The sequence below is a fragment of the Amblyomma mixtum genome, chromosome 4 (assembly GCF_055824585.1).
Source record: "Amblyomma mixtum isolate Tamu chromosome 4, ASM5582458v1, whole genome shotgun sequence".
Taxonomy (NCBI): Eukaryota; Metazoa; Arthropoda; class Arachnida; order Ixodida; family Ixodidae; genus Amblyomma; species Amblyomma mixtum.
In genome coordinates this window covers 111,074,682-111,098,091 of record NC_143015.1, presented here as the reverse complement: position 1 = coordinate 111,098,091, position 23,410 = coordinate 111,074,682, and the positions used below count along the sequence as shown (strand labels likewise).

General features: G+C 44.5%; 2 protein-coding genes across 3 annotated transcripts in view; one reads left to right on the top strand and one right to left on the bottom strand.

Moving 5' to 3' along the window:
- The window catches only part of LOC149347875 (uncharacterized), a 24,216-nt gene extending 5,638 nt beyond the window's left edge, over positions 1 to 18,578 (top strand). The window contains exons 9-28 of the mRNA XM_089587576.1: positions 337 to 546; positions 1,302 to 1,519; positions 2,067 to 2,259; positions 4,275 to 4,756; positions 5,119 to 5,343; positions 5,548 to 5,866; positions 5,938 to 6,175; positions 6,971 to 7,113; positions 7,934 to 8,100; positions 8,973 to 9,263; positions 9,403 to 9,613; positions 10,151 to 10,381; positions 10,852 to 11,063; positions 11,660 to 11,849; positions 13,140 to 13,233; positions 14,544 to 14,792; positions 15,894 to 16,096; positions 16,551 to 16,750; positions 17,192 to 17,429; positions 18,031 to 18,578. Of these exons, the coding sequence (XP_089443702.1) occupies positions 337 to 546; positions 1,302 to 1,519; positions 2,067 to 2,259; positions 4,275 to 4,756; positions 5,119 to 5,343; positions 5,548 to 5,866; positions 5,938 to 6,175; positions 6,971 to 7,113; positions 7,934 to 8,100; positions 8,973 to 9,263; positions 9,403 to 9,613; positions 10,151 to 10,381; positions 10,852 to 11,063; positions 11,660 to 11,849; positions 13,140 to 13,233; positions 14,544 to 14,792; positions 15,894 to 16,096; positions 16,551 to 16,750; positions 17,192 to 17,429; positions 18,031 to 18,287 (4,571 nt within the window). The 3' untranslated portion in view covers positions 18,288 to 18,578. The remainder of the gene's footprint in view (positions 1 to 336; positions 547 to 1,301; positions 1,520 to 2,066; positions 2,260 to 4,274; positions 4,757 to 5,118; positions 5,344 to 5,547; positions 5,867 to 5,937; positions 6,176 to 6,970; positions 7,114 to 7,933; positions 8,101 to 8,972; positions 9,264 to 9,402; positions 9,614 to 10,150; positions 10,382 to 10,851; positions 11,064 to 11,659; positions 11,850 to 13,139; positions 13,234 to 14,543; positions 14,793 to 15,893; positions 16,097 to 16,550; positions 16,751 to 17,191; positions 17,430 to 18,030) is intronic.
- The window catches only part of Atg12 (Autophagy-related 12), a 24,890-nt gene extending 1,480 nt beyond the window's left edge, over positions 1 to 23,410 (bottom strand). Inside the window, exons 1-4 of one of the 2 annotated variants that reach the window (XR_016292683.1) lie at positions 23,209 to 23,410; positions 22,667 to 22,803; positions 20,319 to 20,381; positions 10,075 to 10,243 (exon numbers count right to left, since the gene is read on the bottom strand). Coding sequence is in view for 1 of the 2 variants with exons in the window: in XM_089587575.1 (XP_089443701.1) it covers positions 20,164 to 20,223; positions 20,319 to 20,381; positions 22,667 to 22,803; positions 23,209 to 23,365 (417 nt within the window). In the remaining variant the exon portion in view is untranslated. Of the gene's footprint in view, positions 1 to 10,074; positions 10,244 to 20,097; positions 20,224 to 20,318; positions 20,382 to 22,666; positions 22,804 to 23,208 lie in introns of those variants that run through there. The other variant, XM_089587575.1, reaches the window with a different exon arrangement.

The window sequence follows — 23,410 nt, the reverse complement described above, 5'->3', positions numbered from 1 at the left end:
AGGATGAAGGATACACACTGAATTGCATTGGGCTGTTCTCTCGCATGATATTGTAGTTCGGCACATGATGGCCTGAGTTGCCTGTGTGCCATTAAGCCTGACACAACACACACACTTAATGAAGGCTTTATTACCTTTGTCAGCATGCCACTGCATGCAGTGAGAATACATAGCTGCTTATTCATTCCTTGTATTTTCAACTCATTTCCATCAGCTCTTTGACTAGCTTTGCTTTTCTTCGAAATTTCTGGTTCCTTTTTTTTCACCTTGCATTCTTGCAAACTGCTCTTCCTTGTGTCGTGCTCCAACTAATTTCTTTTTTATAAATATGTGCAGGAAATTTGAACTTCAACAAGCCTGTAAGCTCGTCGGCATTCAGTGCTGGTCTTGTTGTGGACACTACATTGAATGGCGTTCCACTCGTTGACATGCTGGGAAACACCTTGAAAGTTACGGGAGACCAAGTTCTTGACGTTCCAGTTTCATTTGGTGACCTCTACGTGAACAACCTGAATGTTGGGACCATCAATGGGATCAACATTTCAGGTGTGCTATGCATGTTGCTCTGTTTCATTGTGTAGCCTATATATTCAATTCAAGCTGCTCAATATTCATTCTAGTCCACCATAAACATCCGAAGCTCTGAAGTAGCTTTACTACTTCTGAATGTATATTCTCATTAGTACTTTGTACTCTAAACATTGAAGCCCTTATTATGCTGTCCTCAGGCTGTCTCTAGGCTTTAAGCATTCTGAAGACGTACTTGGGTTCTGTTGCTGGACCTTTTCAATTTAGCATTTTTCTCCTTTTCGAACCCCTTCTCCTTCCTGTAATATATATTTCAATCAAGCCGCTGTGGTGGCTCAGTAGTTATGGCACTCAGCTGATCACTTGAAAGACGAGAGTTCGATCCTCGGCCATGCCGATATAATTTCGATGGAGGCGAAATTCTTGAGGCCCATGTACTGTGCGATGTCAGTGCACATTAAAGAACCCCAGGTGGACAAAATTTCCGCAGCTCTTCACTACGGCGTCCCTCATAGCCAGTCACTTTGGGACGTTAAACACCCATAAACATTTCGGTGGGTACTGTATGCCCTTTACCATAGTCCAGTACAACATGCAATGCATCCTCTATGAAGACCTAAAAAATTAAACATGTGGATCTCTTCCCGTAGTACCCCATTGCTACAATAGTGTTTCCTTCACAAGACTGCATGCATACGCTTACTCCTTAGAGTTAAACTGTAGGTGTACATGCTGAAATGTGTTGTGTTCCTCCTCCTTACTTCTGCATTCAGCTGTTATGATGACCAACAAAGATCAACTTGTTACTGGCAATCTCAAGTTTGGCCATGTCTCGTTGACGGACCTCAATGTCCAGCGTGGCCGCACAATCAATGGTGTTGACCCGGAAAAAATAGTTACCACAAACACTCCGCAAGTGATCCACGGAAGGAAGGCATTTGCTCGGTTGCGTGTGCCTGGTGACCTCAAGGTTGCCACTACAACAAACAACGTAAGTGTGAGAATGCTGCACAGCACCGATTTGCTCTCCTTAAGTTTTGCTCAAATTCCTTCTCGTATATTCGTGTGGCTCCTCATCTGGCAGTTTGCCAACAATCAGTGACCAGTCTGTGTGCCAATTTCCATGCTACCAAATAACTCGGTCTTGGACCTCTGTCATTGAGACGCTCCTTGCAGCCTTCAGTCTTGAATAGTAGATTGCATTGCCATCACCTTTCAGAGAAGCGTACTGTTTCTTGGAAGCTTTCAACAATCACGTGATGGCACTTAACATTTTTCTTTCCTAAGTATGCCACATTAAATTAAAACTGAGCACACATGTTTCCTGGGCAAAAAGATGAAATTTGCATGAGCAAGCAAAAGTATAGCGCAGGCATCGGCGAACTTTGTTAACTTGATTTCCCGCAGCTCCAGTTTTTTTTTTTCATTACCTGGAACACCCCTTTCCGGGACTGGGTAAACCAGCTAATGCAGTAAACAATTAGATGCAGCAAATTAACTGTCATGAAAATATAGCAGCCCTGCCATTCCTCCCACAGAACGACCTGTCTGCATTTGTTCGCCACCTGGTTCCACTGCAAGGAGTCGCAACGGTCACCGGAGAGTGGACGTTCGAGGCCCCCTTGACCGTTGGGTCAGCGCTGAACTTGAAGAACCCAATCAATGGTCTCTATAGCATCTCAAAGCTGTACAGCGAGGCTGTTGACAAGCACGGCCACCAGACCATTCATGGTAGGCAGACCCTATTCATGCTAGTCTATACTGCTGCCCTGTTCAAATCTCTTCATGTGTTGTATTCAGTACTTGCCATACTACCAGTATCTCCAGTACTTGGACTGCATACTGCTGCTGCTTCCACTCTTGATAGTGACCTTCAGACTGATCTTCACATTCTTAAAGGGGTGGAGACTCTTCAAGGGGGGATGAGGGGATCGAAGCCAACTTTTGTTTTTCGACTTAGAGTGATGAAATTCGGCAGACTGGCTTAAAACAGCATCAAACAAACAGATATAAAGTTTCACACTGACAGCTTTAGTAGTTTCCCTTTTATCATTGTTTACATGTTGTCCCCATGTTGCTTGCATGTGGAAAGCCTAGCATGACAAAAAAAAAACAAGCTACAGGTCTGTAAATGCGTTTAATATTTACTAAGAAGTGTGGTATAAATCAAGACTGTCTTAATTTTTTCTTGAAATTTCTCTGCTCTTTTTTATGAAGGACACAATATGCACCTTCTTGTATGTTTAGAATGTATCATGCTCTAATTATCATGTAATAAAAAGATGCGAGTCTAAATGGTAAATTTGAGACTGTCTTGACGCAGACCACATTTCAGTGATCACAATAAAACAAATGGGGTAAAAATCCATGAGCCCATTGCTGTGCTACACTTTCCACGAACAAGGTATTAAGCTCAAAACAAACTTTCGAGAAAACAAGCCTGAAAGTTCCAAGCTAGCATGCATTGTCTATGTGTAAATGCCGACAAATATATTTATTTGGAGCGCTTAAAGTTTATTTTTGGGCGAAATATTTCAGTACAACAAAGAAACTGTGTTCGACCTGCCAAAAAGTGTACTTTTCAAAAATCAACTTTTGTGATTTTTGTGATCTGATCCCCACATCCCCCCTTAAGCTTTTGCTAGTGGAATGGTGCTTATGACATTAATAAACATGATCACCACGTGGAATTTGCCAAGGCTCAATCTATTTGTAATTGAATTTTTTTACTCTCTAGTTTCAGCTTCGGTTTCGGGTTACCAGACAATGGTTATGACATGACAAGTGAGTGTGAGATCACATTAGGCATGCAAAAGCCAGAATATAATCGCTGCTTTGTAGTTTTAATTTTTGCTAAACTGTTCCAGAAGCCAGAATGACAGCAACTGGATGAAGACCTGTTATATTGCAGATTTTATCTCGCGTGATCTTGCACTCGCTTGTGACATTGCAATCATTGTTTGGCTACTGACATAAACTGCTTGGGAGAAGTTCATATATACAATATTAGCGTACGCAAATTCCACATCGTGATCCATGTTTACTAATGTCTTGCACATATATTTCTAAAGCAGAAACACTCCAAGAAAAATCTGGCCTCCACCCTCTTTAACATTGCTTCCATTCCTTCAACGTTCCATTTTCGTAACAAGAACAGAAAACTGGGCAAGTTGGAATGGAATCATTTTAAAGCGGCGCGAAACATAGGACGTAGTGGAAGAAACAAGAGACGACACGAGAGCGAGTCTTCCACGAGTCCTCCACTACGTCGTGTTTCGCGCTGCTTAAGATGATTCCATTTTCATGCCTTGCCGACACATCTGTAAACGTTCTGGTGTGGCTAACTCTATAGAAATCGCTCTACACTTTTCACTTTGCTATCCTTCCATGTCGGCATTTACATTATTGGGCTTTTGACTGCTCTTCGTTGAAATGCCGTCAATACGAAGTGCGAATTTTATAAAAGACGGGGTAAACAATTTTCACATCTGCACTGCTGGTCCACCTCTTGCTGCCAGTGTTCAGAGTTGCATATTTAAGCTGTTTCGGCCACTGTTGCTGTTCATTATTCATGCTGTTCTAAAATTCCAGGCTCTGCAATAGTTCAAATGACATTCCTTCATCCCCCAAGTGATGTGCTTGGCGCATTGTGTACATGTCATCGTATTAGTCATATTTGCATAGTCACACTTGCATGCTTACAGCAGTAAAAGCTAATTGCCAGAAATTTTTCCTTTACCTTTCAGGGCCCAAAACGTACGAGGCACCAGTTACGGTTCGTGGTAACATGGAAGTCTCGGGCACCCTCAATGGCATCCGCCCCAGCCACGACCTAGTCACACTACACACACCGCAGGTCATCCTGGGCACGTGGGTCGTCAAGGACAGGCTCCACTTCAAGCGCAACCTCAATGCTGCCACTGTCAATGGCCTGAACATTGCTCGAGATGCCATCCTCAGAGGCAAGGGGCCCCAAGTCCTCTTCGGACAGAAGGTCTTCGACTCTGACCTTGTCGTCTCAAAGGACATCGCCATGACACCGGGCAGCACAATAGACGGTGTCGACCCTTCGGAGCTGGGAAGAATGACTGGTGTGGAAACGGTGTACAACTCTGCGGTGAACATCGAGTCGATGGTTGTCATTGGAAATGTGGTTGCTCACAAGGGCATCAACGACCACATGCTGAGAGACCTGCAGAACTTGATATGGCTCAAGTCAGCAGACCAGGTAAGCACCGCTTTATTAGTCTCCTAGATAAGTGCAAAAAGTTTTTGAAATTCTTTTTTCACATAAGCCGAGCAGATGCCATTTCAGATGACTAAGTGATCTTGTAGGTCATAATTCCACCTGTATTCCATGCCCGCATTTTCCTTACCATGTGCATTTTAATGCTAAACATCTTTTAGTCGGCTTTGGGAATAAAGGTCAGCTTTGTCATTTCTTAGTCTTCCTTATACGGGGGTTCTTAACAGTTTGCAAAACTGTATTCATTTGCCTGCAAGCTCGATGGAAGTGTTTTGCTGAAGCTTCTCTCATTAGTGCTACCTGTGTATACATTTCTTCCGAATAATTTTGTGCTCTTTTTGCAGTATATCAAGGTACCCGTGACCTTCAAGAACGTTCACATGGAGAAAGATCTTGACACCGAAACAATCAACGGCATCAACCTCGACGAAGACCTGATGAGAACTTTCGGAGATGAAGTACTTGAAGGGCCAGTTGTGTTTAGAGATTCCATTCAAGCAAAGGAGCCTATTGACATAGCCCCTGGCGTCAAAGTAAATGGAATAGATCTGTCAGAAGCTGCCAAGCTGGTAATTTTCAATTTTTCTCCTCTTATATCTGGATAGCCATTGCAAGTGGTTCTATTAAGATCCAAACACTATGAACGAAGGATTTCGTGCGAATGGAATGCAAGTGCTCTGTGCACCTAGTTGAATTACTTTCATTTCACTAAAATGCATGTTTGGTTATGTTGAACGAATGCTGTCTTTTTTTTTTTTTTTCTCTCTGTTCAGGTGTCGAGGGCTCATCAGAATACTGTCATTCACGGTGACATATCCTTCCCATCAGTAGTTGTGGAAAAGGACCTTCACTGCGAAACTGTCAATGGGAAGGGTCTTGCCAAGCAGTTCCTCCTTGTGAATGGTGAACAAGTTGTGGCTGGGGCGCCGTCCTTCATGCAACCAATTTCAGCCAAAGACATCGTTGTGGACTTCGTCAACCCATTGCAACTTAATGGCATTCCATTCAGAGAGTTCGTGGATGAATTGGTCTTGCAGAATTCTTCTCAGCATCGGCTCATCACCAACAAACATTTCAACAACGGCCTGGAAGGTAAGGCTGTCATTGCTGTTTGTATTGACACTAATTTCCTGGTGGTCCACTGCTTGGTTTTAAATTTCCAGCCCATCACTTGCAAAGCTATGGACTCGTTGATGGAGTCAACATTGAGGAGATGGTAAACAGTGTCGTACTGCTCAACGTTCCCCAGCAAGTGGATGGTGTGAAGGTGTTCCAGAGCCGTTTACACCTGGAGTCTCTGCTTGCGGAGCAAGTGAACAGCATCGGCATTAGGGAACACATTCGCAGAGTAATCCGCCGCAATGTTCAGCAGGTTATAACTGGCAAAAAGACAGTCCTGGGGTAAGCTTTCTTTGCCGTTGTTTTTAATGTGCTGGAATTTCCTGCTCAAGCAGGTGTTCATTCTGGATGCACACGAGGAAGGAAAACTGGGGTAGTTATGGGTTCATGCTTAAGCAGCGTAGATAACGGAACAAAAGAGACGGGGGAAGACGCGAGCGCTGACTAACAACTGCTTATTTTATTCTCGGAAAAGTATATAAAGGCGCAAGACAGTGAACAACCCAAGAAGCCAAAACCAGAAAAGACTAAAAAACCATTTTGCTCATGCACATCATTTATTCTCATAGATACGTAGGTCCACTGTGGCCAGTGCCTCCTAGCTCACTTCCTATCCTTTCTTGCTGCTTATCTGTTTGCAGTTCTTTTTTTTTTTTATTCGAGCAGTTCTTGAAATTGCAAAGTTTCCATATAATTCGTTTAATGCATGCACTTTTGTTCCTGAAGTATTTGTAAGTTTCACAGCTGTGTTCATTACATAGACATACCTGCTAGCACATTACTCTATTTTCACAAACTAACAGATCCATTAATTATGAAAGTACCTGCAGTATGTTGACTCTTCCCTTTGCCATGTTAATCTGCCTGTATTGGTCTGCCATTACTTCTTCCATTTGTGCTCTGGCTTTCCTGTGCTGAAGCTGTCATCTGTTCATTTTGCACGAGTGGCCCACAATTCCTCAAATTGCCATTTACCTTCCTGGAAACAGACATGCTGCTCAGTGGGCAACATGGCTTCCGTGAACCTTTCTGCCGCATTTCATTTCCCGGTCTTTCAACATCTTTTTCCTTTTCTAGGAAAGCTTTTGTTCACGGACATGTGACAACCGATGACCTTGTAAACGGAGTAAATATGAAGGACCTTTATGGACGGGCCATGTCCAAGACTCGGGAAAATCTAATTTCTGCACCTATGACCTTCCTAGGTGGTGTCGAGGCTCGTGAGTACTACACCACTTCACTTCAAGAAAAAGTCGGAGGTTTTAAGTTCTACAAAGTTGACAACAGAGTAATACTCGTTGGGGGGGCTAGTTGGTGCATGTTTCCAGAAAAGGGTTGTAGCGCCGAAACAGACAACACACAGATAGCTAGACGGGACAGGTGCAATATCCAACTGTGGACCCACAGTTCGATGTTGCGCCTGTCCAGTCTAGTTATCTGTGTGCTGTCTGTTTCGGAGCTACAACCCTTTTCTGGAAAGTTGGCAAGCTTTTTCACTCTGCATAAAGACTCCTTCTGCAGTGCTCGTGATTTGCAAAATTTTCCTTTTTGGCTGCTATATGAGTGCAACATTACACCTGCACAATAATAAAGTCATCATGCTTCCTTACTACTTAATCAGGGGAAAATGCTGAGCATTTACTTTGTCTTTGCAGTGCGCCAGCACTAAAACCCACAGCCTCTTCCTAAGTGGCCACCTAGGTCATGTGGCCCTATGATGTCATCACAACCTGCCCAATCTAGCAGGTGGCACTTAAATTGATGGTTGGTTGCGAGAGGTCGCTCGGAAGAGCATAGCTTAACCGCTGCACCACGGCACCAGGAGTAGTATGAGGACCAACTCCACATATATGGGCATTAACCCATTAACACTGTCATGTCTTTCATTGCAGATCCACATTCGCTAAAGTGCTCGTGAAACACTTGCTGTAACTCTCTGAATCTTTCACTTCGGTTCTAAAATCTCCAGTTTCTCCATGTGACAATACTTCTCTCGATACTTCGTCAATCTCCACACCTCCAACCTGCCTCTGCTTGCAGGACGCCTGCACTTGTATGGGCCAGCAAAGCTTGATGGACTCGACCTCAACAATGTAGTGAAGCTTCGCGACGACGAAATCCTGGGTGGCACGGTTGTTTTCAAGAATCTGCTTTCAGATGGAGACATAACGATTCATGGTCTTTTGAATGGTTGCAACATCACCAAGGTAACATGGCAATCCTTCTGCAGAATCTACCCCTGTATACTGTTGGCTAAAGCCTACTATTACTAATTTCATTCAGTTCAACAGTTAAGGGTGGGGGGCACTGATACCATCTGATCAGCGCCGAAATCCTCAATCTCTTCTTTGGCAATTCCCAGACATCAATTCTTCAAAGGCAATCCCTATTGACAGTCACTTGTAACATATTTGCTCCTCTGTGCATCTGGGGATTTCGCCTCCCCTGATCATTCCTGCTGCTCTGGAGGCTGTTTATTGTCGCTGGTTGCAGAGTGCTCTCCCCTATGACTGCGCCTCCTGTAATCGCACACCTGCCCAATGGCACGTACCATTTGGGACTCTGAATGAACCCAGCAGTTTACAGCTACCATTTCAGCTACTTTTGGCTTCAACCATCATCATCAGCCTGACTACGCCCACTGCAGGGCAAAGGCCTCTCCCATGTCTCTCCAGTTAACCCTGTCCTTTGCCAGTTGCGGCCACTGTATCCCCGCAAACTGCCCGCCTAACTTTCTGCCGCCCCCTGCTACGCTTGCCTTCTCTTGGAATCCACTCCATTACCCTCAAGGACCAGCAGTTGTCTTGGCTTCGCATTACATGCCCTGCCAAAGCTCATTTCTTTCTCTTGATTTCAACTAGGATGTCATTCCAATCCAGTGATTCGGGTCTGGAATTGTTTCAAAATGATTGGTTGAGATTTTTGACCGACAAACCGTAGCTTTGCAGCTTCTATTTTTACTCTGCTGCAATTTGATTTGATCACTTTTACATTAAAGGTGTGCGTTGCTTTGGAATGCTAAAACTGTCCAGCTTTCTTCGAAGGCTCTAGAGTTTTTTTGTTGTACGTCTTGTTGCAGCTCCACAAAGAAGCCTTGTACAACAATGGAGTGAAACAGACCGTGTACAATCGAAAGCAGTTCTCAAAAATGATCGTCAAAGGAAACGTGCATGTGCTCGGCGATGTGAATGGAGTACCGTTTGATGCCCTCATTGGGAACCTTGTCATGAAGAATACTCCACAAACATTTGACGGTCCGGTGACTTTTCTCGGCAAAGTGGCTGTTGACTCTCTTATCCTGTCTGGACCCATCAACGGTGTCAACTTGACTGACTTGCTGCGTGATGCAGTTACAAAGTCAGCTGAACAGGTAAACCACTTTTTCAGTTGCATTTTTTTTTTTTGGAACTGTGCGCAGTTTTTACCTTGAACAGCTCTAATGGTGCTCTGTAATTCAAGAAGCAAAAATGCTGCAAGTGTTGGAACCCTGACACATTGCAATGTTTCAGGTGATTCGAGGCACGAAGACTTTCACAAACCAGCATGGATTGGTTGTGTCCAATGCTCTCCACGTTCATGGCAACGTGGATTCGCGTGGACCTGTAGGTGGCATCAGTGTGGCGGACCTTGCCAGCATTGTAACAGCCCATGGCCGTCACGTCATCCGTGGCAAAAAGGTCGTGGCTGGCACCTTGACTGCTGACAACGTCGTTGTGAAAGGCAAGTTTTGGCTCTTCTCCTGAGGGCAACAATATCTTTTGCAGAATTTGAGTTGGTACCACAGTTCTGATCAATCACGCATGGTTCAGGTCCACTTTCATGATTCTGAGAGAAGTTTTTACCATATGAATGACATGCCTTTCTTGTTGATTTAATACCATTGCCTATTTGAAAGCATTCATCATTCATGTATGAACTCTGTTTTAATTTGTTTTTTCTTGCAATATCCTACAGCACCACTAGGTATTATAGTACGGGGCGTTGATACATTGCAAAGCGAAAAAAAAATTCCTGCGCCATTCATTCCACACCATGCAGTGATGAAATGCACTACACTGAACGATTGCTGTGTGCAGTTTTTCAATATAACTCACTAGTACAACGTAAGGTTAGTATTTAGCAACATGAGAACACAATGGCAAAAGGGAAGCAACCAGTGCTTGAGTGAAAGAAAGAAATACCTTAGTGCACAGTCTTCTTTCGCATTCAGTTAGTGTCCTGTCATTTCATGCGCTCTTCTTTCTCTCGTTCGTCTAGGCAAGCTGAATGGTCTGCGCATACCCGAAGACTTGGTCCTCTTGAGGCACAAGCACCAGCAAATTCCGGGCAAGGTCATCCTCGCTGGCCCAGCTGCAATTCAAGGCAGTCTGAACTTGAACCGGGTCAACGACCTCTACCTGGAGCAGCTGCTTGCAGAGAGGGTGACGCTGAGCTCCAACCAGAGGATTAGGTCCAGGCTGGTCTTTCAGAGGGACGTGCCAGTTCATGGTGGGTCCAGTAAAGAATACCACGCAAATGCACATACTGTATTGGCTCAGAAAGTGTTCTCAAAAGCTTTTGTGTTGAGCTGTCGCCATTGGTGCTACCCTAGAACTCCATCACTTTCAGTGCGTCATGGTTTTAACAACTCCACCAGCTTTTAGTTAGGTCAGCTGGATATGGTGCAGTCCCAGCGTGCTTTTTGTAGGAACTAGCATTACAATCACAACTGCACAATTGCTTTCGGTGGTTTAAAATGTGTCCATTCGACACATTTTGCAGAGCAGTCTCCAAAACATCTTTTCCTCCAGCTACCTCTCGTCTTCTTGCATTCCCCCCCCCCCCCCCCCCATTTTTTTAACACCTACCGCAGTTGTCTCCATTGTCCAAATTAATGCAACCCCTCCCACTCTAAGGGGGGGGGGGGGGGGGGAGTTGAATACATTTGTCACAACTGAGTGTTTGTTTTGCTATTTTAGGAGATCTGGGTGCTGAACGCATCAACGGCATCTTGAGGGAACATCTGGTCACTCAGTCCGGCGAGCACAAGCTGTCTGGCGCCAAGACATTTGTTCAGGATGTGGAAATTCGTGAAAATCTCAATGCTGTGACTGTGAACGGATTCAACCTGCTTGAACTCTCCAAGGACATTGTCCTCATCAACAGGCCTGAGGAAATACCACATTCAACGGTGGGATTTTTTTTTTGTTCCCCTTTAATGCAATAGCATTGGTTGTCGCCGCACCAAAGCCCCGCCCATATCAGAAAAAAATTCGCTGATTGGTCGAGAGGTCATGTGACCCAGTGATGGCTGCTACCTATATAAGGAATTCAAAATGGGGAGCGGGGCATTGTATATGGAAATGTTACTGCCCTCTCACCATAACGGATACCTGCTACTGTAGCCAGCAGTCTGAACATGGTCACTGCTGGGCCGAAAATTGCAAAAACTGACTCACACCAACAGAAGGTGTGTCAAATGTGGAATCGAATGCTGGCCTATTCCACTCTTACGGTGACTTAAGCATCTCCATTGTGTTTTGAGGTACTCTACTCTCGTAGCCTCTCTCGTAACTTCAGTTACTTCCTAAATGGTCGATCCTCATTCATTTCCACGCAGTTCTGCTTAGTGTTATAACAATTCCAGTCACTAGTCTCCTTCATTTCCTGATGTGCTCCGTACCTTTGGTTGTTTCAAATTCATCTAATGCATTTTAACACACTGAACAAAGCTCTGTGCGGTATTTTGCCTTGAGCAGCCTCTCACTGTTTCCTTATTCTTTGCAGATTTTCTCTGCTCCTATTGAAGTGGTAGGGCCGATGACGGTTGTGGGCACTGCAAATGGCATTGACGTCCAACATCTGAAGCAGAACTTTGACAGTGGCAAGAACGGCTGGCGGCAAGGTGCTCAGCGTGTGGTCGATGGCCTCAAACACCACGAAACAACTCTGCAGAGGCAGTACGCTGCTTACAAAGGTTTGTTATCTGCGAAATTCCTTCCCGTCTTGCGCATAAATAATTCCTGTTGCATTTTTTATATTCCTTAGATTGTGACGTTCAGTGGTTCCTTATCGAGAACATCAAAGGCCCTGCAAACACCACTTGCTCATCAGATGTTTTAGAATATCGAGAGCATCTCCTTCAAGGGAGTACGATCTGCAGCCATGGTCCTACCAGATGCGCAACACAGCCACAATTGGAGTCAGATGCCAGTTTATTCTTCTGGATCGAATTGATGCTTTCAGAGGGCCGCGACATGTAATGTAGTGGCAGAGCAGAGCATGCACCTTTGCTCTTGTGAGCGCAATGCTATGGCTACAACATAACTGACTCTAACAATCAGAGCGTGGCAGAACAAAAAAACTGACTTAAACGGGTTGAAGTGGCACAGACAAGGGCTTGAAGCAGCAGAGTAAGGCTACTCGCATGGCAGCCACTCCCACCAAGAGATGCCTCTGCCATATTCTATCTTTATCCTGGTAGTGTGCTGCTCTTTCATGTAAATATTGGTGGCTCATGCTAGCTGCTGATAGCGTGACCGTGCCCCAGCAGCGCTCCCACTGGTGTCTCCCATGCATTACTTTCACCGTCCTTCCAAAGTCGCTGCTGCAGCGATCATGTGGCATATCTCGCGGCAACAGTTCGGTCATGTGCAGTTATGCTGCACCTGTGTGCACCTAAATGACTGGAAGACAGCGCTTGCAGTTAAGTGGATAAAAAGGGGCTGTAGAGCTCCACAACCTGTACTGTACTTCATTAATGACTGGGAAGAGTTCTCACCATTGTACAGCACAAGTCGCAGTATTTCTTGCCTTGCACGTGTGGGAACATTTGCCTGCTTACAAAGGCTATGGACTATTTCCTTTGGCCAACCAGGCTCCCCTTCCTATCCTGAGGAGCTATGCTGGTGGGATGGACTAGTGCAAATGCTCAATTCCTCAAAGCCAGCTGCAGGGCTACGAGCTGTTGGAAAGGGAGACCGTATTTTTGTGCTCTACTTTTGAGCATTGTGTGCCTTGCGGGGCAACGTGATGTCTAGCGTTAATTGCAGTGAGTCTGCCTGTTGTGTTGCAAGATGAGCTAGGAGAGGCCTTGCATACAGCAGTAGCTTAAACTACATTTCAATGCTTTTCTCATTTCTCCAAGATGAAATCTTGTTGCCAATTACTGTTTGAAGCAAAATTAACTGAAACCGCATTTGCAGCAAAAGAAATCAAAATACATGTCTGTACTTTTGGTGAGCATGTCTTAATGTGCCAACCGCAGGTCAAGCCACGGGTTTTGCCTACTTCAGGGCGTTCCAAACTCTCAACATTCCATCACGAAGAATCCTGAGCAGCCCGGTGGTGCGCCCTCTCAAGTAAGTTCTGCCTCAAACAAGTTTGCAGACTAAATGGTTCCACACTTCCTTTTGCTGGTCAAGGACGTTAGTATTCATGCTGTGAACATTGCGAAGGCATAGTTGTAGAAAGTAACCATTGAACACAGAGCAAATTTAAATTTAAGTGGGGGCCAGAAACAGTTTTGCCCTTAAATCTGTCCCTGGCTAGAGAATGCACCGGAGACTGTAAATGATTTTTTTTTTTTGTGTATGAAATGAGCTAAATTCACCTATACAGAAATGGAGAAGGGCGCAGCTTCTTCTACAACAGAAGTTTTGCCGCAAATTTCTATCTGCAGCAGTGGATTGGAAGCTGTTGCGTGATTTCTTGAAATCGTAGTTCTATGGCCAGTTTAATTCTAATAGTTCTAAAGTTCTAATAATTCTAAAGATCTATGGGCAAACTCACAACTGCAAATTCACTTAAGGGGGGAAGAGGGTCTTAGAAATAAATTTTTATTATTGAAGTCACAGCTATCAAATTTTCAGGGAACATGCATTTTTGCGTGCTGAGTACAAATATGTCATTTAATTTTATGTACAACAAGTCCTTGTGCACTTATGCAATATGTTAAGTAACTTTTGCAGAGAGAGTGAAAGAAATTCTGCTGCAGGGAACTTGTTAGATTGCATGCCATTGGTTTCTCTTAACATCAAGCTATGCAATAAGGGAAAAATTATCATCCTGCCTGTTATAGAAGGTGAGTTGTAGGATTTTGAAATCAGTTTCTTCCAGTTTGTGAAGTGGCAAATTCAAAACCGTGCAACTCTACTTCTATGATAGGCACGATAATTTTGCCCTTATTGCATAGTTTGCTGTCAAGACAAGCCAATGGCATGTGTCGTCCTAGCAAGTTTCCTGTAGCAAAATTTATTGAAGGCTTTCGGAAAAAAGTTATATAACATATCATATAAGTGCACAAGGACTTGTTTCACATAAAATTAAATTACACATTTGAAATCGGCATGCAAAAATGTTTCTTGAAGCTTCCATTATTGTCACTTCATTAACAAATTATTTTTCTAAGACCAGCTTCCCCCCTTAGATTCTGTCTAGATTTGGCTCATCTTGTAAAAAAAATCCCCCGCTTGTCTCTCGATCCCTGTGCCTTTCCATTAATGCTGTGCATTCTGTTCATTCCAATAACCTGACCCAGCTTGCAATCTCATTTAATTTGCTGTTTCATTGGAAAGCGAAGCTTTTCAATGCAATTAAATTATCTGAACTAATTGCATTCAATTTCAATTCTTAATAAGGAAGCATCGACTGAGCTGTTTCTATCGTGCAGTGCCCTCTGGAGTGCATCTCCTGCAGACATGATGGTCCTGTGGACAGCGTGGCCCTCCCACTGCCTGCACGGCGGCGACAACTGCTGCGAGGAGTTTTCGTCGGAGGTGCTGCGCATCGAGCAAGACGGGGCGCTCTCCAAGGGACAGCTGGCCTTGCGCCGTCGCTATTTCCCTTTCTCCTCTCCTCCTTCTGCTGCTACACAGCCAGGCTATGTTGTCTGGACCAACAGCACTTCTAACAGAATGGGGTGAGCTCTTCTGCCTGCCTTCTACGGAGTGCAGAGAAATGTTCCATCATTAACGCGACATTTGTCCTTTCTGGAATTGATTTTTTACTCGGAACAAAAGTGGATGGACTTGTCCTCGATGTCCCTAAAGCTCAGTGTAGCCATGGGCAGTTTTCGTACTAAATTTTACTCAGGTGGGTTTTCGCTAAACTTTTACGTAGTTTAGCTACCTGCTCACATCTTCACTTTGCATGGAGAGCTTATGTTAACACTGACATTCGCTGAAATCTAGATAACTTCACTCTGGATCAGTTTAGTATGCAGTTTGTTAGTTGAGTTCAAGCCGCCGCGGTGGCTCAGTGGTTATGGTGCTCGGCTGCTGACCCGAAAGATGAGGGTTCGATCCCAGCCGCGGTGGCTAGAATTTCTTTGGAGGAGAAATTCTAGAGGCCCGTGCACTCTGCGATGTCAGTGCACGTTAAAGAACCCCAGGTGGTCGAAATTTCCGGAGCCCTCCACTGCGGCGTCTCTCATAGCCTTAGTCGCTTTGGGACGTTAAACCCCATAAACCAAACCAACCAAACCAATTTGTTAGTTGGATGGTTGGTGTGAAGTTGTTAGATGCAAACAAAATGCTAGAATGTTCCTCTTGGTTGCGGATATTTCACTGGCATCACTGCTCCAGTCAGTTCCGTTCAGAATAACTTTACTGTTTCAACTGGCCCCCGCCTTACCTACCCTCTCCGGCACGGCACGGAGGCCTCCGGGAGAGGTAGGGGGTTTGTTTACTACTAGACTAACACTTAAATTTAAGTGATGCTGCAGCTGCCAGTTGGGTCAGTTCCTTTTGCACCCTAGAATCTAGGCTTCTTGATGCTTCATTCCATATTCTGTCACCTTCATACTTTATCTCAAAAGCATGAATGTATAGAACATTTGGCTATTCTTTCGTGGGAGTGCTGGAGGGCTAGTCACGGCAACACTTGCACAAACATTTACTGATCAGAACAAGCGGAAGGGATTGTCCAATAATTCTCCAGTCAGTCCCTTCCCACTTTTTCCTCTGTACCGTCTCATGCATTCACCTCTGCAATTGTTTGCTCGGCCAACTGCCCTTTGCAGGTGCGAACACCCGGGCACGGAGGAGCTAGTCGTGGGTCTCCTTGATCCACGCAGCCAGCTTGCAAGCGACCAGCTTGTCAAAGTAGAGCTGAGTGTGACAGCGTCTGCTTTCGTGAGCGACGTCAAAATGTTTGACTTCCTCGGAAGCACATACCTTATCGTTGCACATTCATTCAACAAGTACCTGCTGCCTTCAAGCAAAGGTGAGTGCAGGCTCGTTTTTTTCCTCATTATTGCTCTCTGTACTTGCGCAAGACATTCGTCTAAAGAGGTTTTTTCTTCTGTATCTGCTACTGCCTACTAAACGTATCTCCGTATCTACTACTACCTGGTCGGTAGCTTGGCTTTTTGGGCATTCTGAAGACATAAAACTACGCAGGAGACAGGACACAGAAAAGATGCAGACAGGACGAGCGTAGAATTTTTGGGCATGTTGATGCATGGCCAAACGACAAACTGTAGCACAGCAAAAGGTTGACACAAATGGAGACTAGCAGCACGAGCACCAACTTTCTTCAAAGTTCACAATCGTGTTAGTCTCTGTTCATGTGCCTTCGTCTTTTATTGTGTTGCAGTTTCTTTACTACCTGGTGTAGTCTCTTTGAGATAAGCTTCAAGTTGTGTAATCTTGTATTGGGGGTTAAAACTTTTTTGCAGGCGGACACATCGACGTTTACAAGCTCGCACGAGGGCAGAGCCACTGGCGGTTACACCAAACCCTCAATGCAACTAGTGTTGTTTCCATAGACGTTGCAGAGTTTGGGGGCACCGTATTCCTATCATCTGCTAGAAGCTGGAAGGAAGGCCTGAAATCATCCCCGTCCACGGTCTACACCCTGACGGAAGCTGTTGATGTTGTAAGCATTTTTCCCATGATCTCATTTGTACTGCGAGACCAGCCGCAATAACAATGCAATGCTATATGAACGAAAATCCACTCTGACTGATTGTTTCACAGTACTTGATTGCATTAAACGTGACTGACTGGGGCTATGCAGCGAAACAGTTAGCCAGTAAAATCTTGGTCGCTCAGAGCCATTGCTCAGGATCAACTGCATTGATCCCAAATGTTTCGGTACTGCCAGCCGGAACACGCAGTGGTTCAGAAGTTCTTGTCAACTATCACTTACCTCCTAGCATACATTCCTTTGTGAAACTGTAAACTTGAAGTGAATGTGCACTGAATATCTGACATGCGAGGATCTGTGCCACCCCAAGCATTTTGCAGAATTGACATCCTATCTTTGCCGTTGCCGATGTGTCTAGCATTTCCTTCCATTGTTCTCCGTTCTGTGCAGTTTGTGCCCTTGGCAGATTTCCCCACGTCGCTGGCTTTGTCAACCCTGTTCCTGACCGTGGAACACTCGTTGCTGTGTGCATTTGCAAGCGAAAAGGCGGCACTGCAGGACCAACACAGCTGGTTGGATGTGCACACAGAACCAGTCAGCACCTACAGATACGTACAAGGTCGTTTTGAACTCCTCCAGAACATCCCTTTGTATGGGGTCAACAGCATGGAGCGTTTCAAGTTTTCAGGTAACTCTACCCTCTTTCTTCTGCATTATCTTGAGTCTTACTTCAGCAGCAGTGAAAACTTGAATGTTGGGGAGAGGGGTGTTTAGTCTGCAGACACGTCTAGACTGTAAATTTGGCCAGAAATGAGTCTGCTTCACACACAGCCAGCGTCTTCAATTGCAGCATTCCATGAAATTTAACATATTAATTTAAAATTCACTACCGTGCAAATATTCTTACATCCATTCTACAGCTCACTAAGCAGACCTTGAAATCGACTGAATGAAGGACAGAAAACTTGCCACTCAATTCAGTGTACATTCTCAAATTGCTTTTGACCCCTCTGATTTGACCTTCCAACGGTGCTGTAAATGTCCATTTTTTTTTGTCTTGATCCACTAAAGGTATAGAACAGTTCACCACTTTCGGAACCCACCGTGCTGTACTGAACGGTCACTACTGCACTACTTTGCAGCCTGTTGTAGTTGACATGTTCAGCACAAGGGATTGCAAATTAGCATTTTTCATTTAAGAAAGTTGCACTCTACATGATGCTCTCTACTATGTGTGAATTCGAATAAAATTTTGAATACTGATTCGATATCAAACATCCTATCCGCAGGTGAAACATTCCTTGTGCTCGGCAGTCAACACCTCGACACAGTGGCCATCTACCAATGGAAGGGCTACAGCAAGTTTCAGAGGGTGCAGACCATCTCGGCATCTCCCGTGGCTCTCAAGACCTACTGGTCTCGCTCAGGTCACTTGTTCCTTGCCGTGGCTACGGAATGCGGCAAAACTGTAGTCTTCCAAGCCTCTCAACTCAGCCAGTGCATTCGTCCAAAGGACCATGCCTATGGCCCTACCCGCATAATGTAATCTTCGCACGAATACTGCAAGAACTGCGTGCATGTTAACTAGTGCAATACTTGCACGTCTATTCTAGTCATTCCGTGCCTTCTGTGAAGGCAAATGGCAGTACTTGTACACAGGCTATTTCTATATTTGTGCTGTTTTTAATCAATTTGTTTTTGTTGTACTTTGGTTGCCTTAGCAACGCAATTTTTATGTGTATACACTAAACACTGCAGCTTTTGCTGCAAACTCCACAGCAAGTAAAACTTGCTGCTGTTATGCTGTGCTTTAAGGCACTATTTTTGGTTGAATAAAATCTTGTTATAATTTTATTCTGAAGAGATGTTTTGTGCTTGTGTTGCAGTGCAAGTACGGGAGTAACTGCTCATTAGTGCTAACTGCAGCACAAAACCACCAAAGTGCCTCGTAATCCTACAACTATAGAAATGGCACAACTTTCTTGATATAACGAGGTGTTTCTTCTGCACGACACTAGAGCAGCTCACTTGTGACCCATCTTTTAGTAAAAATTGCCAACAAAGTGGTCGCTGGACGTTTAGGCATGTCTGAACAGCTTGCTGAATATTGCATCAATGGTCTCTTCATTGAGAATAAATTAAAACTAGACACTGTGGCATCTTGCCTTCGCATTACATGCCCTACCCAAGCCCATTTCTTCCTCTTGGTATTACATACTGGTGCCATAACAAACTTGACATTCCGAAGAGACAGATGGTGCACAAGAAGGGACGAAGACAAATACAGCATTGATTTGAGACTTCCCACTGATTCAAGCCCAGTTGCAATGGAAATGCAATAGGAGGAATACAAATAACAATTGGTAGTGCATTAGCACATACCATCAAATAGAAAACAAAATACTATGGGAGCGCAAATATTTGAATAGTTTGCAAATGTTAATTACTGTTCGATTTGTACTGCACTTTTACTACTCGAATTCGTATGGTATCACAGCTAATTATCACACCATATCCAAACTGCACTCTCTACGTGGTTACAGTAACTTGCTCTTACGGGCAGGTTACTGGAAATGGCAATTGTGATGTCAGTTCACTAGCCATTTCCTCATAAATTAAACAGCCAACATGCGACAAAAACATGCGTGCGGTAGTGTCCAGCCTTGCATACAAGTAATGCGCTGACAGCTGCTAACGACTGGCTGCTAACAGGTGCGAGCGATCCTCTCATTACTGATACGATAAGTGACGCGACGTGCACGGCTAAGTGCCATGTGCCACTACGGATATCCTGGCACCATCTCTGGTCATTGCCTTAAAGCAGACAGTTTCCATCAGTGCTGCTACAATGAAGTGATCACTTAGGAGTGCAGTTATGATCTAAACCTATTCCACAATTGGAGCAATGTTTGTTTTATTTGCTAGATGTTATACGCCACGGTGGTCAAATGTCAACGGAGGCAAAATTCTAGAGGCTCGTGTACTGTGCAATGTCAGTGCATGTTAAAGAAGCCCAGGTGGTCTAAATTTCTAGAACCCTTTACTATGGAGTCCCTCATAGACCAAGTCGCTCTGGGACGTTAAACCCCCACAAACCAAACGTTATGACTTCCACTGATGAAGCCAAGCACTAGAACAATGCCTAATCAATAAATGCAATGATTGCCTGAACTACGAACACTTGTTCCAATGCAAGAAGGCATAACAGGAGACTTGCAAAATTATACCCATGCTGTGAAATAAATGCTTACAGACCATACATGTTTCTCTCCTCGAATTTTCACTGGATCCCGTTAGTCAATGCCTGCCCCAGCCTGGTACAAATTGGAATAGGGTACTAGAAAAAAATGCCAGTCTCAAATAAAACACATTTATTTTACAAATCTTATGTACAAAACGTAGCTGAAAACTAAATTTCAGCCTCATCCCCACGCATGGGACTTTGCGTAGTGCAAGGTCAACTTCCCATTGGAACCAAAACACTGAAAAAAAAGAAGAAAAAACAGAAAATACATTTCCAAAAAGATCCACATCAGCCCCAAGTGTAGTTCCTCAAATGCCATGCGGAGACACGTACCTCATACAGATTGCTGATCTCTTGGTCCAAGGCAGGAGCAAACGCCTGGTTTATATATAGGAACTGCACACAATAAGAGGAAAACTGTTGCAGCCTAGAGCATTTCTTAACCTTATGTAAACATTGCCTTTAAAACAACAGTATGAATAATGAAACACCCACTGTCAGGAAATGGTAAGGGACTGAAATTGTGCCTGCCACTGCTTTACTTCCAACACCTAGACGCTGAAGCTTGCTTCGAACCACAAGCACTGTTCAAGCATTCAAGAAAGTGTAGCTATGGAAAAAACAAACTGCACCACAAGCAAACGTTGAAACTGGCGAACAGGCAAGAGTGAGCAGTGATTTAGCGTAATGAACAGAAGTGAGAAAACGACAGAAACAAAGTCAAGCAGAGAGGCCACAGCACTTCTCAATGCTGTCTTTTTGTGAGCTGTCCATGTGGCTCTTCTTATGACACTGCTGTCTGCTATGAATCCAGCATTCAAACTGGCCCGGCTTCATGCTATGTTAAGCACTGATATACTTATCGTGCCTCTCTTCCTCACCAGCCAATCATTCCCAGGGACTAAACAGCCACCTAACAAAGCCTACAACCAGGAACAACTTCGAACAGAGATTGCGTAGGGGTGTGCACATGGTCACATGTATTTTAAGAATAAATACACCACAAAAAAATATATATCCTTGTAGCCTACATATGCAGTCGAGAATTGAAAGATGCAGTGTGCAACAGTGCGAGTGCCCATATCACTGTTCACATGAATTCTTTGCCCTGTGAAGTGTGGTTCTTTAAACTTACAATGTCCCATTTCCTAAAAGCTTACCACATAACTAGAAGCATTAAAAATAGGCCTGCTCACATGAGGCTGAACATGACGAGTAAGTGTATGCCTCCGGGGTATACACTAGCGAAAGTAGCTGAAGGCTATTTTCACCAGTTATGGGGGGGAACCCAACAAGCATCATGCAAGACTGTAGTCTCCTGTGCTCCAAAAATGTACTTAAGAAAAACCAGCCAAAAAGACGGGGACAAAGGAGAGACGAGGCACACACAACGACTGGACTATCAACTGTGCTTTATTGAAAATTGCTTTATTGTCCCCGTCTTTTTGGCTGGTTTTTCTTAAGTATAATGTACCAACTAACCCAGATTTCAACTCTTCTCCAAAAATGTACCCATTCATGGCGATATTAGGTTTCTTTTTTTTTTTTAACAGCAACAAAAGGAAACAAATGCCGTGATGCAGCAATCTGGAGTTTGAGTGGTAAGAAAAGAAACAAAACTTGTCATGCTAGGCATGCCAGAAAGCCGCAGAGAATGCAGCCTTCTGAGTGAGAGTGGTCCGGTCAACAGTACACTGCAATGCAACAACGCAAACACTTTTGTGACCTGCTTCTGGAGTTTGCAAGTGCTTCTCAGTACTATTTCGAATTGAGATACAGGCAAAAGCTTCAGCACTCTTTCAGTGCCTGTGTATCTGTTAATTATCTATTGCGTGTTGCATAAATCAAAGAAAATCGAAAAAAAATTCTCTCGGCCTAACCGCACGTTTGTTCGGGCTCAAATTTCGCCCAGAGATTGCATATGGTGGTCAGCTTTGTTTTATACTTCATTCAGGCGGGGTACTTGCCTGATTCGGTCAGAATTATTTGAAAATTCCCATCGTCTGCGGCGACGACGAACCAAAACTGAAAGGCTTCGCAGCAGTGGTACCCGTGGCGCCATCTTGCACTCACCGGAGAAACCCAGCTGTGCTAAATGCTTGGTGGTCTCTGCTGCGAAGCAGCGAAAAATTGAGGTCTCGTTTCTCCGGTGGGTGCGAGATGGCGCCATGGGTACCAGTGCTGCGAAGTCTTTCGGTTTTGGTTCGTCGTTGCTGCAGACGATGGGGATTTCCAAATAATTCTGACCGAATCAGGCAAGTACCCCACCTAAATGAAGTATAAAACAAAACTGACCACCAAATTCAACCTCTGGGCGAAATTTGAGCCCGAACAAACGTGCGGTTGGGCCGAGAGAATTTTTTTTCGATTTTCTCTGATTTACGCAACAGTCGGTATCTGTTAATAAAAGTGACGTAGCGAGACATATAATAGCAGCTGGAGTGGGGGGGTGGGGGTTGCATTTCCTGAAGAGTCCCTCCACCATTCTAAAAGAAAAAGCTGTACGAATTAGCATAAGCATGCTGCTGGCACACGCTTTCATAATTCTTTACTTTACAAAAAATTCAGCCCCTCTACGGTGTCACAGGTGCACTACTGAGATGGCGACAGGCAAGCATTTGCAGCTGAACAGCTAATGACCCGACAACGCGGCCCGCGTGATCAAGACGCGAAAAACGCACCAGCGACTCCGAATGGTCCAGTTTGAGGTACTTCCTGATGAAATCCGCGATTTCCATGATCTTCGACGTTGGTGCAACGGCCCACTTTCTTTTAGCCATAATCGGCGCGTCGCCAGTCGCCTTCAGCAAGACATCAACTGCAAAGCGAAAACACAGCAGTCATAACACGCTGTCACTCACTGATCAGTTGAATAAACTACTCAGACACTTAAAATGGCTTAACTCTCATAGTTTCACTACTGATAACAGCAGATCTCAACAGGAGATCTTGCGATAAACGGGGAAACACGCAATCAGCTAGGTGGCACATCACACGCGGTATCTCGAAAGAGACCATCGCTTCTCGACAACTAATCATGCAGTCGCTTTGGGACGTTAAACCCTATAAACCAAACCAAATAATCATGCATTTTGCACGAGTTCTGTAACTCTAATTACTCTATTGAAGCCCTACCGCCAAAAGCTAGTCGAGAAAGTAAATGTCACGAGATTCCTGAGTGGTGAAAAGCAACTGCAAAAGCTCGGATATGAAATCACTGTACTTTTCTTCTTTTCACTGGCGTTACTTGCGACAGAATCGACGCGATCCCGGCGTCCTTCTTGCTTCTCGGACAATGCACCAGCCTCTGAAGTGTCTTCTGTAGAGTTGTCATTAGTTGCAGGCTCTGCGGTAGGACAACTTTCTGATTCTTCCGACATGATCACACAGCCGAACGTCAACTATCAAAACCTCGACACAAAAAC